At 40.5% G+C, this 25,798-nt stretch overlaps 1 protein-coding gene and 2 non-coding genes across 3 annotated transcripts in view; all 3 read right to left on the bottom strand.

The window, feature by feature from the left end:
- Positions 1–1,597: 1,597 nt before the first annotated feature.
- Positions 1,598–25,798, bottom strand: part of wdr43 (WD repeat domain 43) — a 56,677-nt gene continuing 32,476 nt past the window's right edge. The window contains exons 11-18 of the mRNA XM_060849114.1: positions 25,367–25,501; positions 19,544–19,630; positions 16,814–16,845; positions 12,581–12,644; positions 11,789–11,902; positions 10,956–11,025; positions 6,801–6,856; positions 1,598–2,325 (exon numbers count right to left, since the gene is read on the bottom strand). Coding sequence (XP_060705097.1) covers positions 2,197–2,325; positions 6,801–6,856; positions 10,956–11,025; positions 11,789–11,902; positions 12,581–12,644; positions 16,814–16,845; positions 19,544–19,630; positions 25,367–25,501 — 687 coding nt within the window. The 3' untranslated portion in view covers positions 1,598–2,196. The remainder of the gene's footprint in view (positions 2,326–6,800; positions 6,857–10,955; positions 11,026–11,788; positions 11,903–12,580; positions 12,645–16,813; positions 16,846–19,543; positions 19,631–25,366; positions 25,502–25,798) is intronic.
- LOC132809503 (small nucleolar RNA SNORA31) lies at positions 3,127–3,257 on the bottom strand. The gene has a single exon (XR_009642371.1). It is a non-coding gene; the product is annotated as a small nucleolar RNA SNORA31 (small nucleolar RNA).
- LOC132809525 (small nucleolar RNA SNORA31) lies at positions 12,318–12,451 on the bottom strand. Its single transcript, XR_009642393.1, has one exon. It is a non-coding gene; the product is annotated as a small nucleolar RNA SNORA31 (small nucleolar RNA).

Here is a 25,798-nt window from a genome sequence, read left to right on the forward strand (position 1 = left end):
TATGGAAGGTTTGAGTTATAAAGAAGGGCTGGATCTTCTTCCACTGGAACATAGGTGGTTGAGAGGCGATCTGACTGATGTTTATAAAATAAGCGGCATAGATAGAGTTAATTGTAGTTGTCTTTTCCCTAGGACGTGGGATTTCAAGACTGGATGCACATTTTAAGGTGAGAGGAGAGAGATTTAAAAAAGACATGAGACAGTTTTGTTTTTACATAAGGGTGGTTCGCGAGCAAAATGAATTTCCTGAGAAAGTGGAGGATATGGGTACAATTGCAATGTTTGAAAGACATTTGGATAGATATAATAGGAAAGATTTGGAGGGCCAGGAGCAGGCAGGTGGGACTACTTTAGTTTGGGATTATGTTCACAAGTGGCTGATTGGACAAAAGTGTCTGTTTCCATTATGTAGGACTTTCTAAATATAATATCCCCAATACTGGATAACTCAGCTCCATATGCACCAATGTAGAACATTGCATACAATATATAATCAATAATTACATTTCATTAGGTGCTTATAATTTTACTTTTACGCATCCCTGTTTTGAAAATGCAAACAGGAATAAAGGACATGAAAACACAATTCTAAAATCTATAATCCTCTCTGCAATCAAATCATATTAACACTTGAACAGCACTTAAATGTGCCATATTCCCATCATTGTCAAGGTCAGCACACAGTGAGGACTAATTGAAGACCTACCTTCTAACCAGCAGTCCAACGTCGTATGTACCTCTGTCCAGGGTTATTAGAACAACACTGAATAGGTTCTATTTTATTCAAGCTCTGTGGCAACAATCACCATGGTAATAAATCATCTCTTGCTGTTCACTAATCGGAAAGCAAATTATAATGAAAAAGAGTTCAACAGCTGAACTCCCATTATCCAAACCTTCATGGGGGACTGCAGGAGTGTGAAAGAAAGTTTGCACGGTCGGCAAAATAATTCATCATGCTCATTTACAACATCAGCATCAACAGGGAAAACAAGCATGGGAATTTTAACTAGACAGTTGTTTGGAAAAACCACACAAATTTGGCTCCCTAATGGCTTGACTGTTTTTATACACAACAAGATAGTTCGATTTTAAACTGGGCCCAACAATCAGTATCATTGCTTCTCACAGCTCCCCAGCACCCATCAGACCAAACAGGAGTATTGCTCCAAAAATCCTAGAAATCCATATCTGAAACCCCCATACTAAAGGATTAAAAATTTGGAAATTAAGCATCTGAACGGAAAAGGATCAGTCTGATGAATCAAAGGAGGGAACTGAAATGCAGAATTAGAGACAAAATGGAGGGAGAATTTGACAGTGTGCCCAAATTTTCTGGGCTCATTTAAGTGAAATAAATTGAAAGGATATAAAGTAGTGTAACATGCAACTAAAAATAGCACCAAGAAAACTAGCCAGGTTTTCCAATATCCAAGACAGATCACCACCCAGGATATAAACTCAAACTATATTTTAATGAGCAGTGGCTCTGGAGGATTAAAGGGTAAAGGTACAATATAATGAATGCTTTTTCCAAAACTCTCTTTTTAACTGAATATGGTCAATGACCTTAAAGATTATGAACACAATATTGTAAAGGAGAATCCGATTTATTCGCTTTACAAAGGAGAACACAGCATTAATTGCTGAAACCACTGATTTATAGACAAATATACATAATTCTGTCATCTCGTCAATGACTACACACTGCAACATACTAACCTGAAAACATAGGAACTAGCTGGTCAATTGCCAAAACCGAAATAACTTTGAAAATTGCCATGATGATGTACATTTCAAATCCATACTATGCCCCAGATCAGGTAAAAATGCAACAGGAGTAGCCATGAATTAGCTGAGTATCTGTCCACCTTCCAAGTGAGCACGAGTTACTACCACATTTTTGTCTGTGGTAAATCACTCCATGTATAAATGTGGTCCAAAAACGACCTGCACTAGAAACATGGTTGCAGAAATATATTTTTGTCAACTGTGCACTATCAATATTGTCAAATATTTCTTGGAATTCCAAGTGCACAAACAGTTCTTAACACACTGGCAGTCTGTCATTTGCTTTCCAAGCTAAAAAATAAAGGAAGCTTCTGAGTGGCAAAATAAATTCAGATGCCCAGGACAAATTCGTTGGCCCAAATATGCTGAGAATGCAGTCAATATTCTTGTTTTTGTAAAATGGTTTCACTCCTCTTCACTTTCATTTCCTGTATGCATGTCCTCTCCAGAGTCTTCACTGATTTGTTTGTCAATATGCATTTTTGGGTCATCCATTCTTTCCTCTTCCTCTTCCTCTTCGTCCTCCCAATTCTCCTAATTTAAAAATATTGGATATGCATTACAATAATGCCACAATTTCAAGTTTTTTGTTTTAAGCATGCATGGTGGTGATGCAAGGAACTGAGCAAATTTTCTCGCAATTATCTTTCATGCAACAAAACTCAACTGTACTTATGGAAACAAAAATGCAGTCTTAAAATAAGTGCCAGCCTATTTGATGTTAAGGCCATTTGCACTTACACTGAGTTTCAGCTCAAACCTAGACTTGAGGCATTACATTTTGCCACACCACCATGAAGTTGCAGGCTGGAAATGTTAACATACTTCAACACGCTGGCTTTTGGGGCTCAGATGATCAGGATCGCAACCATTATCAGATTACACAGTGCAAACTCTAAGCAATGCTGCAGAGATAGCATGCAAGACCTGAATGCTCTTGATTCCAGGATTTCTTTCCACATTTGATAAATAAACCATTATACCTGGATGCTGTTCTTGCCCAGAGTCCCAAAAATAATCATTTCACAAATTGATGGAGAATGTGCTCACATGGGAACCCACTTAAGCAATTTTGCAACTAAAACAGAAATTGTTGAAAAAGCTCAGGTCGAGCAGCATCTGTGGATGGATAACAGAGTTAATGTTTTGGGCCCAGTGACCCTTCCTCAGAAGCAATTTTGCACATTGCTCACAAGACAATGTACTGATTTTCTCCCAATCAATGACTTTGAGACATGGGTAACAATACCAAAGGAAAACTACTTCACTTGATAAGCAACTTCAGACTGCTACACACACCTATGATGTTTAATCTGTATCGTTCAACTCCAAGTTATATGTATTCCTCTATTCAATCTGAATTGCTATGAGATCAATCAGAAAGCGCGAGGAAATTAATCTTGCACCAAACTGTTAAAAAACCTGGAAAGCCACAGTAACTGCTTCAGGTCTGTCAATAGATGCAACTATCTCATCTTAATCAATCAGTAGCATTTTATAGAAAATTCAAAGGTCTCCCACCTCAAAGAATAATTTGGTCAGACTCAAAATTTAAGGAATGGAAAGTGCCTTCTCATGCCTACATTTATTCGATCTTTGTACTTGCAAAAATAACCAATTTGTGTACTTGGCCACTCAAGGAAAATGAACAAAAAGTGCTAATACTGATCTACCCAAATTCTAGTAGGGAGACAGACAGCATCAGCCAGAAACAAATGTTGAGGTAAACTTGATTTCAGTTTTTGATAGTTTAGAACTTGAGTATGTTGACAATGACCACACTTGGTGGAAGCTTTAGATTTTATAAGTTCAAGGGGAAATTCACTAACACTGCATAAGAGGAGCATACCAATTCGTTAGTGTCTGGACTTTGATTGGTGGAGGAATTGAGAGCGAGAGAGAGCGAGAGAGAGCGAGAGAGAGCGAGAGAGCGCGAGAGAGAGCGAGAGAGAGCGAGAGAGAGCGAGAGAGAGCGAGAGAGAGCGAGAGAGAGAATATACCCACTAATGCTGAACGACAGTTAACAGCCAGTCTTCGCTTATGCTTTAAATCCGATTGGTCAGTGCAATGCCAAGGAATAAACCAGAAAAAAGCTGTCACTTTTGTTGTTGAAACAGGCACAGCGCTTATCCTTTCCGTCCGCAAGGTCTTGTGTACTAATGTATGTAGCTTCCAGTGTGTTCAAAAGTATCATACTGTGAACATGAGTGGCAATCCTAAATTGGTGGTCAGAATAATTTCTTACACATGCAAGATTATCTAACAAATGTGTGATCTGGTTGGATATGGACAGTACCCTGCTTGCTGCAAACAGTCAAAGGGATACATTGTTTGATACGATCTGCCAGTCTTTTGGATTGTTGTACAGTTTATACATCTGGTATTATATTGGCACTGAAATTTAGACCAGTCCATTCATTTGAGAGAGAAGCAGATCATCTCTGGCTTGCAGTCAATATTCTGCTCGTAATGCTCAAACTTGTGCAATACTTAAATCTTCCTATTCATTAGTTCTAGTTGAGAAATCAGCTAGGGATTCTTTAGTACTGTCAACAACAAAGCTACATTTACTGGCCAGTACCTTTTGGAATTCCCACAGGGTTTCGTGCTACTGGATTGGCTTTATCATCAACCTAGTAAATATTGCCCAATCCATTTCTTTGTTGTACAAATGTGCTGCTGAAATAGAGCATACCAAAAGGATCCTGGGAAATAATGGCCACCCTGATAACATTATTTCTCACTGTACATTGCACACTCATGGAAGGTCTTAAAGGCAGTCATGCTTGGTTCTGAACATTGCATTTCACTTTTCATTTCCCAGCTCTGACCACATTATGCTGTACCAGTGTGAATTCTGACAGTTTCTATGTTCGTTCACTAACCTTGGGAAATCGCCCAATGTAATTCCAATTACTTGTGCATTCACAGTATATACATTAAGAACGTGATTGACCCTATGCGGTAGTTTTATTTCATATCGTACCATTGGAGTGTATAATTCCTTAGTTTGCTTAGTGTGCTGAAATATATACCTATCTCGGATTACACAGACAAAGATAATGTACCTTAAGTTTGTGCAACAGATGAACCTAACTCTTTCACTCTGCAGTAGCAGCACAAATGGTGCTTATCACTAACAGTTTTGACCTAATGGTAGCATCCTATGTTCTCCCTAAAAGACAAATGAGTAACACAGTTTATGAATTTCAGTGCTGCTACGATACAGAGGTTGAGGCCATAAGTTCAAAAGGCTTGTGGATCATAACCAACAGCACATCTCTTTGGCAGTTGTAATAGGCAGAGCACTGACTGTATCCAATCAGCCTGTGCTTGCAAAACTTTCAGTATCCAACACTAGACGGAATTTGCATCAATTTACCATGGCAATGCCTTTATCAGAGCTAATCTCTAACCAATCATGTAACATAAATGTTTCTTTTCCCCTTGAATTGATATTCTTGCAGATGTTCTGATGGGTACAAGATGGAAAGCTTCAACAATAAGACTTTTATTTAGCAACACTTATGTTAACATAGCTCTCCTTCCAAATAAAGCAGATCAAAGGAAAAGGAAATCTGATGTGGCAGAAAATCATGGTCCTGCACTTCAGCTTTGTGGGTTGTAAAATGGTATATATTTCAGCACAATAAGCAAACTAAGGAATTATACACTCCAATTGTACGACATGAATTAAAATCACCGCATAGGGTCAATCACGTTCTTAATGTATATACTGTGAATGCACAAGTAATTGGAATTACATTGAAATATTTCTCAAGGCTAGTGAACGAACATAAAAACTGTCAGAATTCACACTGGCACAGCATAATGTGTTCTGAGCTGGGAAATGAAAAGTGAAATGGAAAGTTTTTTTGTCACCATCAGCAACATCATAACCAAGTCCATTATATTCACGTTTGACTTTGCTACAAGAAATCCCTCCAGCTCCGTGACTGGAATTTTGTCAGTGGGTATATTTTACTTGATATGGTATTAATTGAATGTATGATTAAAGTGGGAAATGATTCATCATCAATACAAAGCACAGTCATCTATGCAAGGACACAAACTTATTTCAAAGGAGGAAATAAAAGAAACTTTCATCCCAATTCAACTTCAGAATTTGTACTAGTTTAGCAATTGCAATGGAAGGGATCTAAATACAATTATGAAATATTAGCGGCTGGCAGTGCCAATAGGATCTCAAAGATTGTAATATAATAAAATGCTTTTGTAACAAGGGTCTGCACATCTCACCCTATTACTGAAAAGACAGAGGAACCTCGATTATCTGAATACCAATTATTCAAAAATCGGATTACCCGAAGGAGATCTCAAGGTCCTGATAGAAATATTACATGAAAGAAGGGTTTACAACAGTGAACGCGTCTTTTGTTTAGTGATTAAACAGGCACCGCCTCCAAATAACTAACATCCTGCCCCCTCTCTCTCTTCCCACACTTTCCCTGGAGTTCTTTGGAGGCATGCATGCAAACTTTAAAAACTCCAAGCCCCAGAGGAAAGGTATTTAATCAATTAATCGAATAATCGATTATCTGAACGAAATAGTGCCTGCCCATCACATTTGGATATTCAAGGTTAGTGCGGGCGTGCAGCACGGAATAAATAAAACCAGTTATCTCCATAAATTGCCAGAACAGATACTGAAGAAAAGGTAAAAGTCAAAGTGGCAAGAAATTAAGATTATTCCAAACAGACAGAACAAACCACTGTTTCTTTTCAAGTTAAACTGACGTATGACAGGACTTCCCAAAGCAGGAACTGGGAGCCCAAGTAGACTCACGAGCAGAAATTTTGGAACGTAGCCTCTGAAGCAGCAACAGACAGTATTCTAACCGTAGGACTTGTGTGCTTAGTTCTCACTGAGGGGATACAACAATCTCCAAACTTCAAAATAAAGTCACAGTGGGAATAGTCTTGACAACTACATATCTGTGACAATAAAAGGACACTTCTGCCAATGGAGGATGGTTTTCTACACTTACATCAGATTCCTGATCTGCCATTAGGTCATCTTCAGAGTTTTCTTCTTCTGATGATTCTGGAACAACAGAAACAAAATTACCTCAGCTAATATCAACAATCTACAATAAAACCCACATTTTTGCAGACTCTTTTGATAAACCAGAAGGACAAAGCAACGAGTTCCAATTGGGAAGTTACAGGAAATGAAGGGGCTGTTGGAACAGATTTAATAAAGTACATTGTACAGTTTTGTCTGAATTAGAATTAGAATAGAATTCCAACAGTGTGGAAACAGGTCCTTCAGCCCAACAAGTCCATACCGTCCCACCGAAGAGTATCCCATCCAGTGGAATTACATTTCCCTTGACTAATGCACCTAACCTACACATTCCTAAACACTATTGGTAATTTAGCTCGGCCTATTCACTTAACCGGGATATGTTTGGACTGTAGGAGGAAACCCACGCAAACACAAGGAGAACATGCAAATACCACACAGTCACCCGAGGCTGGAATCAAAACTAGGTCCCTGGCGTTGAGGCAGCAGTGCTAACCAGTAAGCCACTATTTGCTGTATGTCTTTTCTATTGAACAAATATACTGGCAGGGAGATTTGCTAAAGCTGCTTGGGAGGATTTAAACTAGTAAAGTTGGGGATTGGGACCCAGGGAAATAGTGAGGAAAGAGATCAATCTGAGACTGGTACCGTTGGGAAAGGGAGCAAGTCAAACATTCAGGGTAGGAAGGAACAAAGCAGAGAACAAGGTAGGTCTGATAAACTGCATTTATGTCAATGCAAGAGGCCTAACAGGGAAGACAGGTGAACTCGGGGCATGGTTAGGAACATAGGACTGGGATAACATAGCAATTACAGAAACATAGGTCAGGGATGGACAGGAGTGGCAGCTTAATGTTCCATGATATAAATGCTATGGGAAGTATAGAAAAGGGGGCGAGAGAGGAGGGAGAGTGACGTTTTTGGTAAGGGATAGCATTACAGTTGTGCTGAGAGAAGACATTCAAGGAAATACATCCAGGGAAGTTATTTCAGTGGAACTGAGACATAGGAAAGGGATGATCACCTTATTGGGATTGTATTATAGATACCCTAATAGTCAGAAGGAAATTGAGAAACAGATTTGTAAGGAGATTTCAGTCACCTGTAAGAATAATAGGGTGGTTATGGTAGGGGATTTTAACTTTCCAAACATTAACTGGGACTACCACAGTATTAAGGGTTTAGATGGAGATCATTTTGTTAAGTGCATACAAGAAAATTTTCTGATTAAGTATGTGGATGCTCCTACTAGACAAGGTACAAAACTTGACCTACTCTTTGGAAGAGAAAGTGAGGTCTGCAGATGCTGGAGATCAGAACTGAAAATGTGTTGCTGGAAAAGCGCAGCAGGTCAGGCAGCATCCAAGGAACAGGAGATCCGACATTTCGGGCATAAGCCCTTCTACTCTTTGGAAATAAGGCAGGGCAGGTGACTGAGATGTCAGTGGGGGAGCACTTTGGGACCAGTGACCATAATTCTATTAATTTTAAAATAGTGATGGAAAAGGATAGGCCAGATCTAAAAGCTGAAGTTCTAAATTGCAGGTAGGACAATTTTGATGGTTTTAAACAAGAACTTTCAAAAGCTGATTAGTTTCAGATGTTCGCAGGTAAAGAGACTGCTAGAGAATAGGAAACCTTCAGAAATGAAATAATGGGAGTGCAGAGACAGTATATCCCTGTTAGGGTGAAAGGAAAGGCTGGTAGATATGCGGAATGCTGGATGACTAGCGAAAATTGAGGGTTTGGTTAAGAAAAAGGAAGCATAAGTAAGGTATAGACAGGATAGATCAAGTGAATCCTTAGAAGAGTATAAAGGCAGTAGGAGTGTACATAAGAGGGAAATCAGAAGGACAAAAATTGGACATGAGATAGCTTTGGCGAGTAGAGTTAAGGAGAATCAAAAGGGTTTTTAGACAAAGGACAAAAGGGCAATTTAGGGAGAGAATAGGGCCCCTCAAAGATCAGCAAGGCAGCAGTGTGTGGAGCTGCAGGAGATACTAAATAGGTATTTTCCATTAGTATTTACTGTGGAGAAGGATATGGAAGATATTGAATGTGGGGAAATAGATCTTGGAAAAATGTCCATATTACAGAGGAGGTTGTGCTGGATGTCTTGAAATGCATAAAAGTGGATGAATCCCCAGGACCTGAACTCTGTGGGAAGCTAGAGAAGTGTTTGCTGGGACTTTTGCTGAGATATTTGTATCATCAATAGTCACAGGTGAGGTGCCAGAAGACTGGAGTTTGGGTGACGTGGTGCCACTATTTAAGAAAGGTGCTAAGGACAAGCCTGGGAACTATAGATCGGTGAGCCTGACGTCAGTGATGGGCAAGTTGTTGGAGGGAACCCTGAGGGACAGGATTTACAAGTATTTGGAAAGACAAGGACTGATTAGGAATAGTTAGCATGGCTTTGTGCGTGCGTGTTACGTCTCATGGACTTGAGAGTTCTGAAATAGTAACAAAGAGGATTGACGAGCAGTGGACTTGATCTATATGGACGGCAGTAAGGCATTCGGCAAGGATCCTCACAGGAAACTGGTTAACAAGGTTGGAACTCATGGAATACGGCAAGAACTAGCCATTTGAATACAGAACTGGAGCAAAGGTAGAAGACAGAAGGTAGTGGTGGGGGATAGCTTTTCAGACTGAAGGCCTGTTACCAGTGGAGTGCCTCAAGGATTGGTGCTGAGTCCACTACTTTTCATCATTTATGTAAATGAGTTGGATGTGAATTGGAGGAGTAGGGGACAGCAAAGAAGGTTACCTCAGATTATAATGGGGATCTTGGATCAGATGGACCAATAGGTTGAGAAGTGCCAGATGAAGTTTAATTTAGATAAATTGAGGTGCTGCATTTTGGGAAAGCAAATCTTAGCAGGACTTAAACATTTAATGGTAAGGTCCTAGGGAGTGTTGCTGAACAAAGAGACCTTGGTGTGCAGGTTCATAGCTCCTTGAAAGTGGAGTCACAGGTAGATAGGATAGTGAAGGCAGCGTTTGGTATGCTTTCTTTTATTGGTCAGAGTGTTGAGTACAGGAGTTGTGAGGTCATGTTGCGGCAGTACAGGCCATTAATTACGCCACTGTTGGAATATCGCGTGCAACTCTGGTCTCCTTCCAATTGGAAGGATGTTGTGAAACTTGAAAGGGTTCAGAAAAGATTTACAAGGATGTTGCCAGGGTTGAAGGATTTGAGCTATAGGAGAGGCTGAATAGGCTGGGGCTGTTTTCCCTGGAGCATCAGAAACAGAGGTTTATAAAAATCATGAGGGGCATGGATAGGATAAATAGACAAAGTCTTTTCCCAGGGATGGGGTAGTCCAGAACTAGAGGGCATAGGTTTAAGGTGAGAAGGAAAAGATACAAAAGGGACCTAAGGGGTAACTGTTTCACACAGAGGGTGGCATGTGTGTATGACCTGCCAGAGGTAGTAGTAGTGGCTGGTATAATTGCAGCATTTAAAAGGTATCTGTATGGGTATATGAATAGGATGCGTTGAGGGGTATATGGACCAAGTGCTGGCAAACGGGGCCTGATTAGACGAGGATATCTCTTCAGTATGGACAAGTTGGACCAAAGAGTCTGCTTCCGCGCTGTACTTCTCTATGACTCTGAGCTATTACATAAGGAGCAGACAAAGTGCAAATAAAGTGGATTTTGCATCTCTGAATAAAACCAAAAAAGTTACAGCATTAAACTTTAGGCCTGCAATAGATTCATATTCACATCTGTAACTTTGTAACGCCCTCACAAAATAAGCTCCTGTTTCTGGAATCTGCATCCTCCCTTTTAATTCATCGGGGGGGAAGCCATGCATTCTATCATCTAGGCCTCAAATGTAGATTTCTTCTGGCCATCTCGATGCATTTTTGCATCCCATCAATTCTTTAAGATGCCCCATAAAACTCAAGCTAATGACCACTTCTCCTCCTATTATCCACTCTGGATCAGTATTCATCTTTTTGATGACTGCTGTATTATCTCAAGATGATACTGAAACATGAAAACCGGCAGACAAGTTTAATCTTACACTGCTTTGCAGCATGCCTCCTCCTTTGAAGACAAACATCGGAGATGTCTTCAGATGATGATATTTGTGAGTATCTCTTACCTTCCTCATAAACCAGCTTTGCAGTTTGGTTCACGCTGCTTATGTCTTGTGCTTTTTCTGATGCTGCAACCTGAGGAATGTCAAATCAACATCAACACCAACTGAATTGCACAAGTACACTCATAATAAACAGCAACATCAGCAATTGCAATGAAACGTCATGTTGATATAAAAACACGATGAATGAAGAACAAGACTAGATACAATTCAGGCATCCTAATTAAGTAACAATGAATCGGAGAAGCAATTCAACGATAAGAATAGTTCCGTATGCATTTGGCTCTTGTTTGGATAGCATGTTACACCAATATAAGAGCAACACAGATCTTCCCATGTCAGTTGCTAGAGATACTCTAACTACAACTGCTGAGGTGCTGCATGGAACATCTGAAAACCCAAGCCTGCACCTCAAAGTGGCATTTGTTCAAATAAGCGAAACAGTTGGGATTTGTGCAAGCGACTTACATAATCAAAATATTAGATTACGTACAGTGTGGAAACAGGCCCTTTGGCCCAACAAGTCCACACTGACCCTCCGAAGAGCAACCCACCCAGACCCATTCCCCAACATTTACCCCTTCATCTACGGGCAACTTTGCATGGCCAATTCACCTAATCTACACATCTTTGGACTGTGGGAGGAAACCGGAGCACCCAGAGGAAACCCACGCAGACACTGGGAGAATGTCTGTGCGGAGTTTGCACAGTCGCCTGAGACAGGAATTGCTAACCACTGTGCCGCCTAAAATATGCACAAAATTAATGGAATACACATCCATTCCATGAATATCTAGAACTCAAAGCATTCCCAACAACAAACATCCACTTCTTACCTGTGTAACAAGGAGGAAAAGCTTGCCATGAAGCCGAGAGAGCTTCTGCAGAGTTTTCACTCTGCTCTCCATTAGTTGGTACAAAACTCCAAGCTGTGGTACAAGATCAGGCAACTGCAGAATGAAATCAACCATTTTAGTGCAAGCTGAGCAACAGCCAGAAGTCTGGAATGCAAGCTAAAGTTAAAATCACCCTAATTAAACATACATGTATTTAAATATATAAACAGTAAGGCTGGACTATTAAGCCTAACTTTTAAGAACCAGGTGGCAATCACAATGTTTACAGTGCCCTCTCCCCAAGATTCTCAAAAACATATCCCATTGAGCTCAAATCTTAGAAACTATATTTTTTTCACTTCAGTTCTGCTCCAAGCCTCCTTCCTTAACCAGAATCAGCAAACCTAAAACCTCACCCAACATCCATTACCAGTGTATCATGCCTATGACAGCCAAGAGTTTCAAATGGTAAACCCGACTTTGTATGAGGATAAACAAGATACAGCTATGCATTTAAAGATACTACACATTGTGTTTTCCTCTATTCAATCCAAACTGCCACGAGGAGAGCAGGCAGAAAGCGCAAAGAAATTGATCTTGCATCTTAACATTAAGGAACCAGAAAGCCACAGTGACGTGCTTCAGGTCTGTCAACAGATGCTTTGTTCCTACAACCCACACCTTTAATTGGCAATCATCTTAGGTTTTAGCATGAATCCAAGTTTTAAAACCCTTGAGACACCAAATGTAATATTTAACTTACAACTGAGCAAAACAAACAGTATTACTTACTGTAGATAGATAGGAAGCATGCAGAACGAAGACTGCTTTTAGCCACTTGACCATTAGTGACGCACTACATATAGATGAACGAAAGTCATTACAGGTATGCCAAATGTTTACAAAAAATTATGACAATTTACAAGTAGCAGGGTGAATACAAGTTAGGTTTCAATGCTTCAAAATCTTTAAGCTTTCTTTACTACTAAAATAAAAAAATTGGAGCTGACTCAATAGCTCCCTCTATGGAATAAACAGAAAAAAGCTCAGAAGCAGCATTTAGTATAGCAGCAAAAAGCGTTCCAGAATTACTCTGGCACTATAATCTTATTTTAAAAGAGCCATAGATTAGACCGGAATTCCTAAATATAGCTCCCCTCACACCACCCCCATCACAGACAATATATAACCAGTCAATGGACTTTGCAAAGTGCACTGGCAGCTTGTAATTTCAGCAATCAGATCTATTTGTAATTACTTAGATTATGAAGCAATGTCCACGCAAAATGGCCATGGACAACAGCAAGACATGAGCTGACAAGCATCACACCACAGAAGTGTCAAAAAAATGACCATCTCCAAAAAAAACTAACTAACTTCTGATATTTACTGACATCACTATTAATCCCCACTATCAACATTCTGGGATTTAGCACTGATCAGAGACTGAATTGGAGCAGTCATATAACTATAAAAGTCCAAGGGGTCATGACTTTTGCAGTGATTAGCTTATCCCAGGCCCCCCTCAGCCTGACTACTTTCAACAGCAGTCTGAACGAAGATTTGCTTGGATAAGCACAATTCTTACAAAAAAATGACATCCAGGACAGATTAGCCTTTGATAGATATCTCATCACCGTGACTGGCACATCATATTTGCAATGTGCACTATCAACTAAATTACTTGAAAAACCACAACAAGGCTCCTTCAGTAGTACCTTCCAAACTTATAACCTCATCACCTACAAGGACAGCAGGCAGATGAAAGTTCATCACCTGTAAAATACGTGTAAACCACACAGTTTTGACTTGAAAGCAGAACTGCTCTCAGCAACATTCGCTATTTTCCAATCTTTATTCATGAAAGAAGGGTGTCAAAGAGAAGGAAACTATAAGCCAGTTTGTCTAACATCTGTTATAGGAAGAGTGCTAGAGTCCTTTACTGAGGAGGTTACAGCAAAATACTTTGAAAAACACAATGTGCTCAAGCAGAACCGGTGGCACGGTGGTACAGTGATTAGCACCCGGGTTCAATTCCTGCCTCAGGCGAATGACTGTGTGGAGTTTGCACATTCTCCCCGTGTCTGCGTGGGTTTCCTCCGGGTGCTCCGGTTTCCTCCCACAGTCCAAAGATGTGCGGGCCAGGTGAATTGGTCATGCTAAATTGCCCGTTGTGATAGGTAAAGGACAAATGTAGGGATATGGGTGGGTTGCGCTTCAGCAGGTCGGTGTGGACTTGTTGGGCCGAAGGGCCTGTTTCCACACTGTAAGTAATCTAATCTAATCTAATCCAACCAACATGGCTTTGTGAAAGTAAAAGTGGACTGGGGAAACCCAGTAGAAGTTGCATACTTGGATTTTCAAAAGGCATTTGATAAAGTGCAATATCAAAGGCTGCTGCACAAGGTAAAAGCACATGCTGTAGGTGGGTAGCACATTAGTGTGGACAAAGGGCTAACAGGAAGCAAAGACTAGGGTGAAATGGGTCTTTTTTGAGTTGGCAAGGTATAACTAGTAGAGTGCCACAGAGCTGAAATCTCTGTGATCTACAATCTATACCAATGACATGAATAAGGTAATCAAATATTTGGTAGCTAAAATTGCCAATTACATCAACATAGGCAGGGGAGTAAGTTGTCAAAAGGATGTAAGCAGTCTGCTACATGAGAAATAGGTTGAGTAAGTGGGTAAAAATTTGGCAGAAAGGAGTACAGTATAAGTAAATGTGACATTGTCCACTTTAACAGAAAGAATATAGTATTGATTTTTTTATTTACAAAGACGTTTGTTGAACACAATGGTACCTGGGGAACCTGGGTCTCCTGATACACAAATCAGGAAATTAGCACACAGGAAAGGCAAGTGAATGCAATGTGGATATTTATTGCAAGGGAAATGGAATATAAAAGTAGGAAAGTTTACTGCAGCTGTAAAGGACATTGCTGAGACCGTGTAGAGTCATAGAGATGTACAGCATGAAAACAGACCCTTCGGTCCAACCCATCCATGCTGACCAGATATGCCCACCCAATCTAGTCCCATCTGCCAGCACCCGGACCATATCCCTCCAAACCCTTCCTATTCATATACTCACCCAAATTCCTCTTAAATGATGCAATTGCACCAGCCTCCACCACTTCCTCTGGCAGCTCATTCCACATCCGTACCACCCTCTGAAAAAGTTGGCCCTTAGGTCTCTTTTATATCTTTCCCTGTAGTTCTGGACTCCCTGACCTCAGGGAAAAGACTTTGCCTATTTATCCTATCCATGCCACTCAATTTTGTAAACCTCTAGAAGGTCACCCCTCAGCCCCAGGGAAAACAAACCCATCCTGTTCAGCTCTCCTCATAGCTCAAATCCTCCAACCCTGGCAACGTTTTTGTAAATCTTTTCTGAACCCTTTCAAGTTTCACAACATCTTTCCGATAGGAAGGAGACCAGAATTGCACGCAAAATTCCAACACTGGCCTAACCAATGTCCTGTACAGCCGCAACATGACCTCCCAACTCCTGTACTCAATACTCTGACCAATAAAAGAAAGCATATCAAACACCTTCTTCACTATCCTATCTACCTGCGACTCCACTTTCAAGGAGCTATGAACCTGCACTCCAAGCAACACTCCCTAGGACATTATCATTGAGTATATAAGTCCTGCTAAGATTTGCTTGCTCAAAATGCAGCACCTCGCATTTATATGAATTAAACTCTATCTGCCACTTCTCAGCCCACTGGCCCATCTGGTCAAGATCCTGTTGTAGTCGGAGGTAACCCTCTTCGCTGTCCACTACATCTCCAATTTTGGTGCCATCTGCAAACTTACTAACTGTACCTCTTATGCTTGCATCCAAATCGTTTATGTAAATGACAAAAAATAGAGGACCCAGCACCGATCCTTGTGGCAATCCACTGGTCACAGGCCTCCAATCTGAAAAACAACCCTCACCACCACACTGTCTTCTACCTTTGAGCCAGTTCTGTATCCAAATTGCTAGCTCTCCTTGTATTCTATGAGATCTAACCTTGCTAATCAATCTCCCATGGGGAACCTTGCCGAACACCTTACTGAAGTCCATGTAGATCACATCTACTGCTCTACCCTCACCAATCCTCTTTGTTACTTCTTCAAAAAACTCAATCAAGTTTGTAAAACATGATTTCCCATGCACACAGCCATGTTGACTATCCCTAATCAGTCCTTGCCTTTCCAAATGTGTATATCCTGTCCCTCAGGATTCCCTCCAACAACTTGCCCACCACCGAGGTCAGGTTCACTGGTCTATAGTTCTCAGGCTTGTCCTTACCACCCTTTCTAAACAGTGGCACCACGTTTGCCAATCTCCAGTCTGGAGTACTGTGTACAGGTCTGGTTTAGTTCAGGGAAGATCATTTAACATATTCATGGGATGAAGGCCTTATGAAGACCCATACCCATTGAGGTTTGGAAGCATGAGAAGTGACCTTATTGAAACACGAAGTTCTGAGAGAATTTGACAGGTTACATAATAGGAGGATGTTCTCTCATTGTTGAAGACTAAAACTAGGGGACATGATTTAACAATGAAGGGATCTCCCTTTTAAGGCAGACGTGAGGAGAACGTGTTTTCCTCTCACAGGGTTGTTAGCGTGCGTAACTCTCTCCCCTGTAAGGGAGTGGAGGCTGGGTTTAAGGGAGTGATGTTTACAGGATGTAGGAAGGAGTGGCGATAAGGATACAACTAAATCAGCTATATGATATGATTGAATGGTAGAACAGACAAAATGGTTGCCTTCTGCTCTCAAGTCTTATATTTGTACATAACATTTCCCAGTATAAGAAATTCAAATTGGTCACATCAACAAATCAGATCCATGAAACAGACCTGAGGTGTTTTGTCTTTGACAGGCATAACAGTGGATTTCAGTGTCTTGGAGCAAGCTTAGTGTTTGACAGAGGGTAAAATCAGTTATAAAGGTTATGTTAAAAGAATTTCTCATTCCACACTGCATTGTTTAAAAAATCACCACTAAATCTGAACCTCACCTGGATGGGTGACCTTGTAACCGCTTTGTGATCTGGAGAGAAAAAAAGTATTTTATAAATAAAGCTACTGAACACGATGCCATATTAGAACACTAATGTGTCATTTCAAGATTTCATTCAATTCCATTATTCCTGAGGTGTAGGAATGAAACTTAAGCACTTTCTCAAAATGGAGGGAAAGAGAAAACTAAACAAGGCAAGGTCAAGACCTGACCAACCTGAAATTGATCTAATCAGTTCCCAGTATGGATATTTAAAGATTTCTTGTACACACCTGTCCACATTGAAACACCAGCTATTTTTAAAACTTACAGCATACAATACTTTAGTCGATTTGATTTTGGGGAATGAAGCTAGTGAGGGTGACCTGATAGATGCATACAGCTTCCAAAATGCATAAGTAATATTACATGCAAAATTTCCATTATTTGTCAGAACATGATTTCACAGTAAAATTTGAGAATAAGATCGATGCCAGTGGCATTACAATACAGCAATGGCTATTTATTGCTGACATGGTCAAACTATACTGGTAAATTTTGTAGCAAAATATCATGCAACGTAAAATGTCTGGTGTATCATTATCGTGAGCTAAAACAAAATAAATTTGTAAGGAGATCTCAGTTATCTGTAAGAGTAATAGGATGGTTACGTTAGGGGATTTTAACCTTCCAGACAGACTGGGACTGCCATAGTGTTAAGTGTTTAGATGGAGAGGAATTTGTTAAGTGTGTACAAGTCAATTTTCTGAGTCAGTATGTGGATGTACCTACTACAGAAGGTGCAAACCTGGACATACTCTTGGGATGTAAGGCAGAGCAAGTGACTGAGGTGTCAGTAGGGGAGCATTCTGGGGCCAGCGACCATAATTCTATTAGTTTTAAAATAATGAAAAAGGATAGTCCAGATCTAAAAATTGAAGTTCTAAATTGGAGGAAGGCTAATTTTGATGGTATTAGACAAGAACTTTCAAAATCTGATTGGGGCCAGAAGTTCGCAGGTAAAGGAACAGCTAGAAAATGGGAAGCCTTCAAAATGAAATAACGAGAGTCCGGAGACAGTATATTACCGTTAGGGTGAAAGAGAAGGCTGGTAGGTGTAGGGAGTGCTGAATGACTAGAAAAATTGAGGCTTTGATTAAGAAAAAGCATATGACACGTACAGACTAGAGAGATTGAGTGAATCCTTAAAGTATAAAGGCAGGAGTACACTTAAGAGGGAAATCAGGAGGCAAAAAAGGGGACACGAGATAACTTTGGCAAAGTGTGTTCAGGAGAATCCAAAAGGTTTTGAAAATACAGAGGAATCTGTATTATCTGAACGAGATGAGCGGGCACTATTTTATTCGGGTAATTGATTATTCGGTTAAATTGATTTCCTCTGGGACTTGGAGTTTTATGTGAAGTCTGCTCCCCGTCCAGGAGACTAGGCAAAAGCACACTGCACCCGAGACCCCGCCCCCAACCACGTCCAACACCATCCCCCGTCTGCTCCCATCCGCACCCCAACCCACCCCCAGCCCCACCCCTGTCCAACTCTCCCTTTTCCGCTGCCACTCTGCCCCCAACCCCATCCAATAGTGCCGCCTCCATCTGCCACCAACCCCGCTCCCCCAACTGCGCATCCTTGTCTATCCCCACCCACCCAACCTCTATAAGGTCACCCCTCAGCCTCCATCACTCCAGGGAAAACAGCCCCAGCCTATTCAGCCTCTCCCTATGATTCAAACCCTCCAACCCTGGCAACATCTTTGTAAATCTTTTCTGAACCTTTCAAGTTTCACAACACTCTTCTTATAGCAGGGAGACCAGTATTCCACAAGTGGCCTAATCAATGTCCTGTACAGCCACATGACCTCCCAACTCCAATACTTAATGCACAAGTAAAGGAAAGCATATCAAATGCCATCTTCACTATTCTGTATTTTTGCAACTCCACTTTCAAGGAGCTTTGAACCTGCACTCAAAGGGCTCTTTATTCAGCAACACTCCCCAAGACCTGACCATTAAGTCTATGTCTTGCCCTGATTTGCCTTTCCATAATGCAGCATCACCAGTTTATCTAAATTAAACTCCATCTGCCATTCCTTGGTCCCTTGGCTCACCTGATCAAGATCCTTTTGTAATCTCAGGTAACCTTCTTGGCTGTCCACTACACCTCCACTTTTGGTGTCATCTGCAAACTTACTAACTATACCTCCTATGTTCACATCCACATTATTCATATAAATGACGAAAAGCAGTCAATCTAGCACCAATCCCTGTGGCACACCACTGGTCACAGGCCTCCAGTCTGAAAAGCAACCTTCCAGCCAGTTCTGTATCCAAATGGCTAGTTCTCCGTGTATTACATGTGATCCAACCTTGCTAACCAGTCTCCCCTGGGGAACCTTGTCAAATGCTTTACTGAAGTCCATATAGATCAGGTCCACCACTCTGCCCTCATCCTCTTTGTTACATCTTCAAAAACTCAAAGTTAGTGAGACATCATTTCCCACGCACAAAGCCATGTTGACCACCCCGAATCAACCTTTGTCTTTCCAAACGAATGCAAATCCTGAACATGAAATTCTTTCCAACAATTTGGCCACCTTCAATGTCAGGTGTCCAAATGAGTAGTCTCCTATGAATTACCCTGGGATATTTTGATGAGGTTAAAAATGTAATACAAATGTCATGTCATTTTTGTTGCTACCTACTGACATTATCAACTCCACTGCTGAAACCTTACCTCTTGAAGCAGTGGAACTACTGCAGCAACAGGTAACCTGGCAATAGTGGCCTTTATCAAGGAATCCTTCTTTGTCTGCAGTACTTTCTGGCAAAAAAAAAAGAAAAAGTCTGTTAAAATTACCAACTTTTGCAGCTGTCCACACTTTATCGTGCGTCAAAGTCAACAAAGGTATTAAATTTATTCCAAATTATTTAGAAACAGTCAACTAGCATTGACATATTCAGGCCAACTGATCCTCACTGAATGATGTCTTGGTTGACAGAAAGAAAATAGCCAAAGTTCCAAGAAATCCCTGCAGTAACCATCATGAGAAGTGAGTTACCACCTGAGTCATTAAAATAGACAAATAAATCAGTGGATTAATAGCACCCGAGAAAATGCATATCTCCATTATTTCATAGGAGCTCAAAACGAGATCATATATTCTCAAATGGGACTTGATGCAGAAAGACTGATGGGTCAGTGTCATAATTTGGGCATTTGCTATATTATAGATTCACTAGCCCCACATCCTGACAATCAATTCACACTTCTCCAGTCCATGAAGGACAAATAAGTCGCCACAAATGCTGCTAAATTTGCGGAGTATTCCTAGAATTTGGTTTTTATTGTAAAACTGATGGTTTCACCAGAAAAGTGACTTTAAGAAAGGTAATACAAAAGGGAGGTTTTGCATCTCTTGTGCAAGTTCAAAAAAGGCAGTAGCACTCAGACAATGGATAATAGGATCTACTCTCTGCCCCAGCTTTTCCCTTGGTTCTTTTACCTCTCCATACATCATCTTCCCATACTATGTATTTTGAATTATAGGATGGTTACACAGCACAGAAGGTAATTTAGCCTAACATCTCCATTTGCAAAAAGTAATTCAGCTAGTCCTACTCCCACATTTTACCCAAAGTCCTTCACATTCATTCTTTGTAAAATTCCCTTCTGCCCCTATTTATGATGCTCATGATCACATATGGTTTATTAATCACTTTTTCAACCTGTTCTATCACTTTTAATGATAGGTGCACGTGGACTCCCAGGTTCCTCTCGAGTTGTACCCTTTAATTTATATCATCTCTCCTCATTCTTCTCACAAAACTGAAGTAATTCTCTGCATTCCATTTTGTTTGCCAATTGCCTACCAATCTTATGTCCTTTTGAAGTTCATCTTTTTCAAGAAAACAAGGCTTCAAACCAAAACTTGTGGACCTTTGGAGATCGGAGGCTTGGATTTCATGTCCCATCTGCTCGAGAGATGTATCATGACCTCTGAGCAGTTTCATGAGGAAAATATATAACTAGACCCGGGGGATCTTGTGGTGCACTGGTGAGCCAAGAGGCTCCTGGTTCAAGCCCAATTCTGCTCCAGAAGTGTGCAGTGAGCTGGGAGAATATCTCCAGATAGTTAGCAGAGATCCTAAGTTAGAGCTGAAAATGCGTTGCTGGAAAAGTGCAGCAGGTCAGGCAGCATCCAAGGAACAGGAAATTCGACGATTCGGGCATAAGCCTTTCATCGAATTTCCTGTTCCTTGGATGCTGCCTGACCTGCTGCACTTTTCCAGCAACACATTTTCAGCTCTGACCTCCAGCATCTGCAGACCTCACTTTCTCCTTGGAGATCCTAAGTTACTAATGCAGAGAATTTAACTTTCACGCATTTGCAGTTTGTCACACATTTTGAAGGGCTGTTGTAGTACAGAGCTGGTGTCCCTCCCCTTGAGCCAGGAGGCCTGGGTTCTGGTCCAACTTGCTCCAGCAATGTGTGACAACATCTGAATAGGTTGACTGGATAATACAATCTGAAAAAAAAACGTAGCAGACCAGAAGGGCTCTCGTGATTCAGCAACAGTGCCCTTACCATGATTCACGTGCCATCTGCCCATGAGATGTAATGACATATCTGAACAGGTTGATAAAAAATATGCATAAAGCAGATCCAGAGGGGCTGTTGTAGTGCAGCGATATTATCCTGACTCTGAGCCAGGAGACCCGAGTTCAAGTATCTTGATTTGCACTGCCAATTGGCGGTAGTTCCAAAATGCTTATTCCATTTTTAGAAAACAATGCAGACTCATACAGCTCTTGTGGTAAAGGTCTTGCCCCTACACCAGGAGGCTCAGGTTAAAGTCCACACCTGCCCCAGAAGTGCTTAATAATGCCTCTAAACGGGTCGATTAGAAAATGTATATGAAGCAGACCCAGGCAATAATAGGCATTGTATGTAAATATCTAATTCGCTACATGGGTGATTACTGCCAGGGGTTAGTAGTTAAAAAGAAAATATCCCGGCGTTTCCGTGATGGGGAGAAAAACTGTTCTGGATATAAAAAATAAGCAGGCTCAAGGGGCCAGGAAGCCTGGGTCCCACCTGTTGTAACATCTCTAAACCGATGTATTAAAAAATATCAAAAACTTTTTAAAAAGGAGCACAAAAGGCTCTGGGGGTTCAATGGTAGATAGACTGGATTTCAAGTCCCACCAACTCCAGAGGTGCATAACAACATCTTTGAACAGATTAATTTGATTAGAAAATATTATAAAGCACACCTAATGAGGTTCTTGAGCTGCAGTGAGTGTCTCTACCTCTTAAGCCAGATGACAGGGTTCACATCTCACCTATCCCAGAGCTATGTCATAACACATCAGACAGGCAGATTAAAAATATACAGCAGACCCAGTAGAGGCTCTTGTGGTGCAGTGGTAGTTTCTCTACCTCTGTAATAGGAGAGCCTATGTTCAAGTCACACCTACTCTAGAGGTGTGCTCATAACATTTCTGAACAAGTTGATGATAAAATGCTAACACCCAAAACAGGTATGGATCAACAGAAATATCTGCCTCAGGCTGAAACTAGCTAATGTACGTTATGACTGATGGCTCTATTTCCATGCTCAACAATAAAAAAATGCTTAAAGGTCACTGGACTTAAACATTAACTGATTTCTCTCCACAGATGTTGGAATTTTCAAGCAATTTCCATTTATGTTCCTTTCCAGTTGGATTTCCTACGTTATTACAGTAACCATTTTCTATTTTAATTGTTGATAGTCTTGTTAATTGTCTTCATACCTTGTGCAGACAAGTTTATTTGTAATTCACTTGATTTGGCACTTTACAATTTCTCCCTCACCGTTAGCTGATTAAAAGAACAAGTGCCATCTAGTGGTATAATTTGGTCCACGACAGGCAAACTTCAAAAAATTTTGTAAGCAGTTTTATTTGTGGGGTACATCATTAATACAGGTAGAATGTCTTTTACAGTGCTGGATTACTACATACAACATAGTCATTAATGGCTTTTCCATTCATTATTTACCCAATCAGGAACAATTGCATATGCTTGGAAAGTTGCAATGCGATGCAAGCACCTTTTAAGTCAGTGTCAGAAAAACATCAACATAATCAAGTTAAAAATCACACAACACCAGGTTATAGTCCAACAGGTTTAATTGGAAGCACACTAGCTTTCGGAGTGACGCTCCTTCATCAGGTGACACAATCACAATCACCTGATGAAGGAGCGTCGCTCCGAAAGCTAGTGTGCTTCCAATTAAACCTGTTGGACTATAACCTGGTGTTGTGAGATTTTTAACTTTGTACACCCCAGTCCAACACCGGCATCTCCAAATCATGATCAACATAATAGTCAGTCTTGAAATTGAAAGCAATACATTAAATTTAAACTAATTTTGGAAGATCAGTATTACAACAATTTAAAGAACATTCACAAAAATAAAGAAATTTTAATGCCAAATGCGAAAGAATATTAGCACATTCTCATACAAACATAAGTAAAATAAAATAGTAGACCTTTTGTTAAATAATTTCTGTTGTCTAATTTTCCTTTTTTTCTCCCTCATTTAACTTTTGCTCATCATGCTACTTCTCCAGTCAAAGAAACATAGGGATTATGTATTTTCAGAGGAGTCACTGAACTCAGAACATTAACGCTGCTTTCTTCCCACAGATGCTACCAGACCAGAGTTTCTCCAGCAATTTGTTTTTGTTAACATAGCGACCACTCTTATTGTTTTTGATGTATATAAACAATAAAGATGAGAATGCAGGGGATGGGGGTGGGAAGGGAGAGAGGCGGGGGTGAGGGGGGTGGAAGAGAGAGCGCGCTTGCGTAAGCACAGAAGGCAAAGAAGAAGAATTAGTAAGCTTGCAAATGACACCAAGAGCGGGCAGGCACTGAGTGAGGAAGAAGGTTGCAGGTTAAGTTAGCGGCAGACAGAACATAACTGCAAGTGAGGTGATACACTTTGGAGGAAGTAAAAAGATAAGAGAGCACTCAATGAATGGCAGAACACCAGGAAGCTCAGAGGAATAGAAGGATCTTTAGGTGACTGTCCACAGATCCCTGAAGGCAAGACAAGTTAAAAGTATGGTTATAAGCATGGCACACATTTTAAGAAGGAGGAATTTATATTGGAAACAAAAAGAAATTGCTAGCCTCAGGCAACTGTCTGTGTGGAGTTTGCACATTTTCCCAGTGTCTGCGTGTGTTTCCTCCGAGTGCTCTGGTTTCCTCCCAAAGATTTACAGGTTAGATGAACTGGCCATGCTAAATTGCCCGTAGTGTTAGGTGCATTAGTCAGGGGTAAATATAGGGGAATGGGTCTGGGTGGGTTGCCCTTCGGAAGGTCAGTTTGGACTCATTGGGCTGAAAGGCCTGTGTCTACACCGTAGGGAATCTAATACATAAGCACTCTGCCACCACAGTTCTTTGTGGCAAGGACTTCCAAAGAGTCAAACGTAAAGAAATTGATCTCCATCTTAAATTGGCACACCTTAATTCTGAGACTATGCCCTCTGGTCCTTGACTCCCAAGAATGGTAAACACGCTCTCAGCATTTTCCCTGTCAAAACCCTTAAGAATTGTTTCAAAGGGATAACCTTCCATATTTTTAAAAATTCCAATAAAGAGAGTCCCATCCTGCTGGCATTTCCTTAAAAGGCAATCTCTCCAATACTGGGGATCATTCTAATGAACCTTCACTGAATTCCTCCAATGAAATAATACCTTCTCTTAAATAAGGATACCAAAACTACCCTTTCACCCAACATGCTATAAAAGAATATGGAACACATCAACTTATTAGCATAATTTGAGAGAGGTGATGGCCTGGTGAAATTGTCACTAAACAGTTAATCCAGACACCCAGATAATGTTCTGAGGACCCAGATTCAAATCCCACTACAGCAGATGATGGAATTTGAATTCAACAAAAATCTCAAACTAAAAATCTAATGACAACCAAGAAAGAATTGCCAACTGTCTGGTTCACTAATGCCCACGAGGGAAGGAAACTGCCATCCAAATCTTGTCTGGTCTACATGTGATTCCAGACCCACAGCAATGTCAATGATGCTTAACTATCCTTTGGGCAATTACGAATGGGTAATAAACGCTGACCAAGCCAGTGACGTCCAATTCCCATGAATGAAGGAAAAAAATCAAATCAAGAGTTATACTAATCTGGAAAGATTGAACACATCGCACAAGGCTGAGAGGTGACTTGATAAAATTGTATTTAAGAATACCGAATTGAAGCAAATAACAGATGTATTTCAAGAAAAACTGGTTAAGATGGAAAGATAAACAATAAAGTTTGATTTTAGATTTAAAAACATGGCAGTTTGTGGGATGCTGACATCGGGCATAAAGGTCAAAATTGAATTTGATGTGTAAAGGCATTGTTTCACTGTGGATTCTACATAATTCTAGCAAAATGTTCAATTGGTAAAACTGCATGGAAATTATCATGCAGATGATCTCCAAATTGTTGTGAAAAGATGATTGTACATGTAATAGAGATGTCTTACATTTAGAATAGATGAGTCACTACTTTCCAGCCCTTGTACAAGTAACACTGCAAAGCTGTCAGTCTGTGGAAGGCCAGATTTACTTCTCATTTTCATCACATCAATATCCATGGCACACAGACGTTCCTCAATACTCTGAAAAAACAAAGAACATAGCACAGTCACCCTTGTATAGTGCCACAAATTTCTTTCTGCACAATGCAGCTGTAATTCAGTTTACACTGAAAAGCTAAAAAGTATTTTTTGGAACCCTGAGTCTGCAACCTGCGATAAATAATCCTACTGGGTTTAAGATGCTTCGAATTAACAACATAAGTAATAAAGCAAAGTCCTAATTTGTATTAATTAAAAGAATCAGATTTGAATGTTCATTTCTCACTAAACTTCCAAACCTCGTAATTTACTTTACAGATGGATTAAAATTCGGCTGCA

Source organism: Hemiscyllium ocellatum, chromosome 3 (genome assembly GCF_020745735.1).
Source record: "Hemiscyllium ocellatum isolate sHemOce1 chromosome 3, sHemOce1.pat.X.cur, whole genome shotgun sequence".
In the NCBI taxonomy this organism is placed as follows: domain Eukaryota; kingdom Metazoa; phylum Chordata; class Chondrichthyes; order Orectolobiformes; family Hemiscylliidae; genus Hemiscyllium; species Hemiscyllium ocellatum.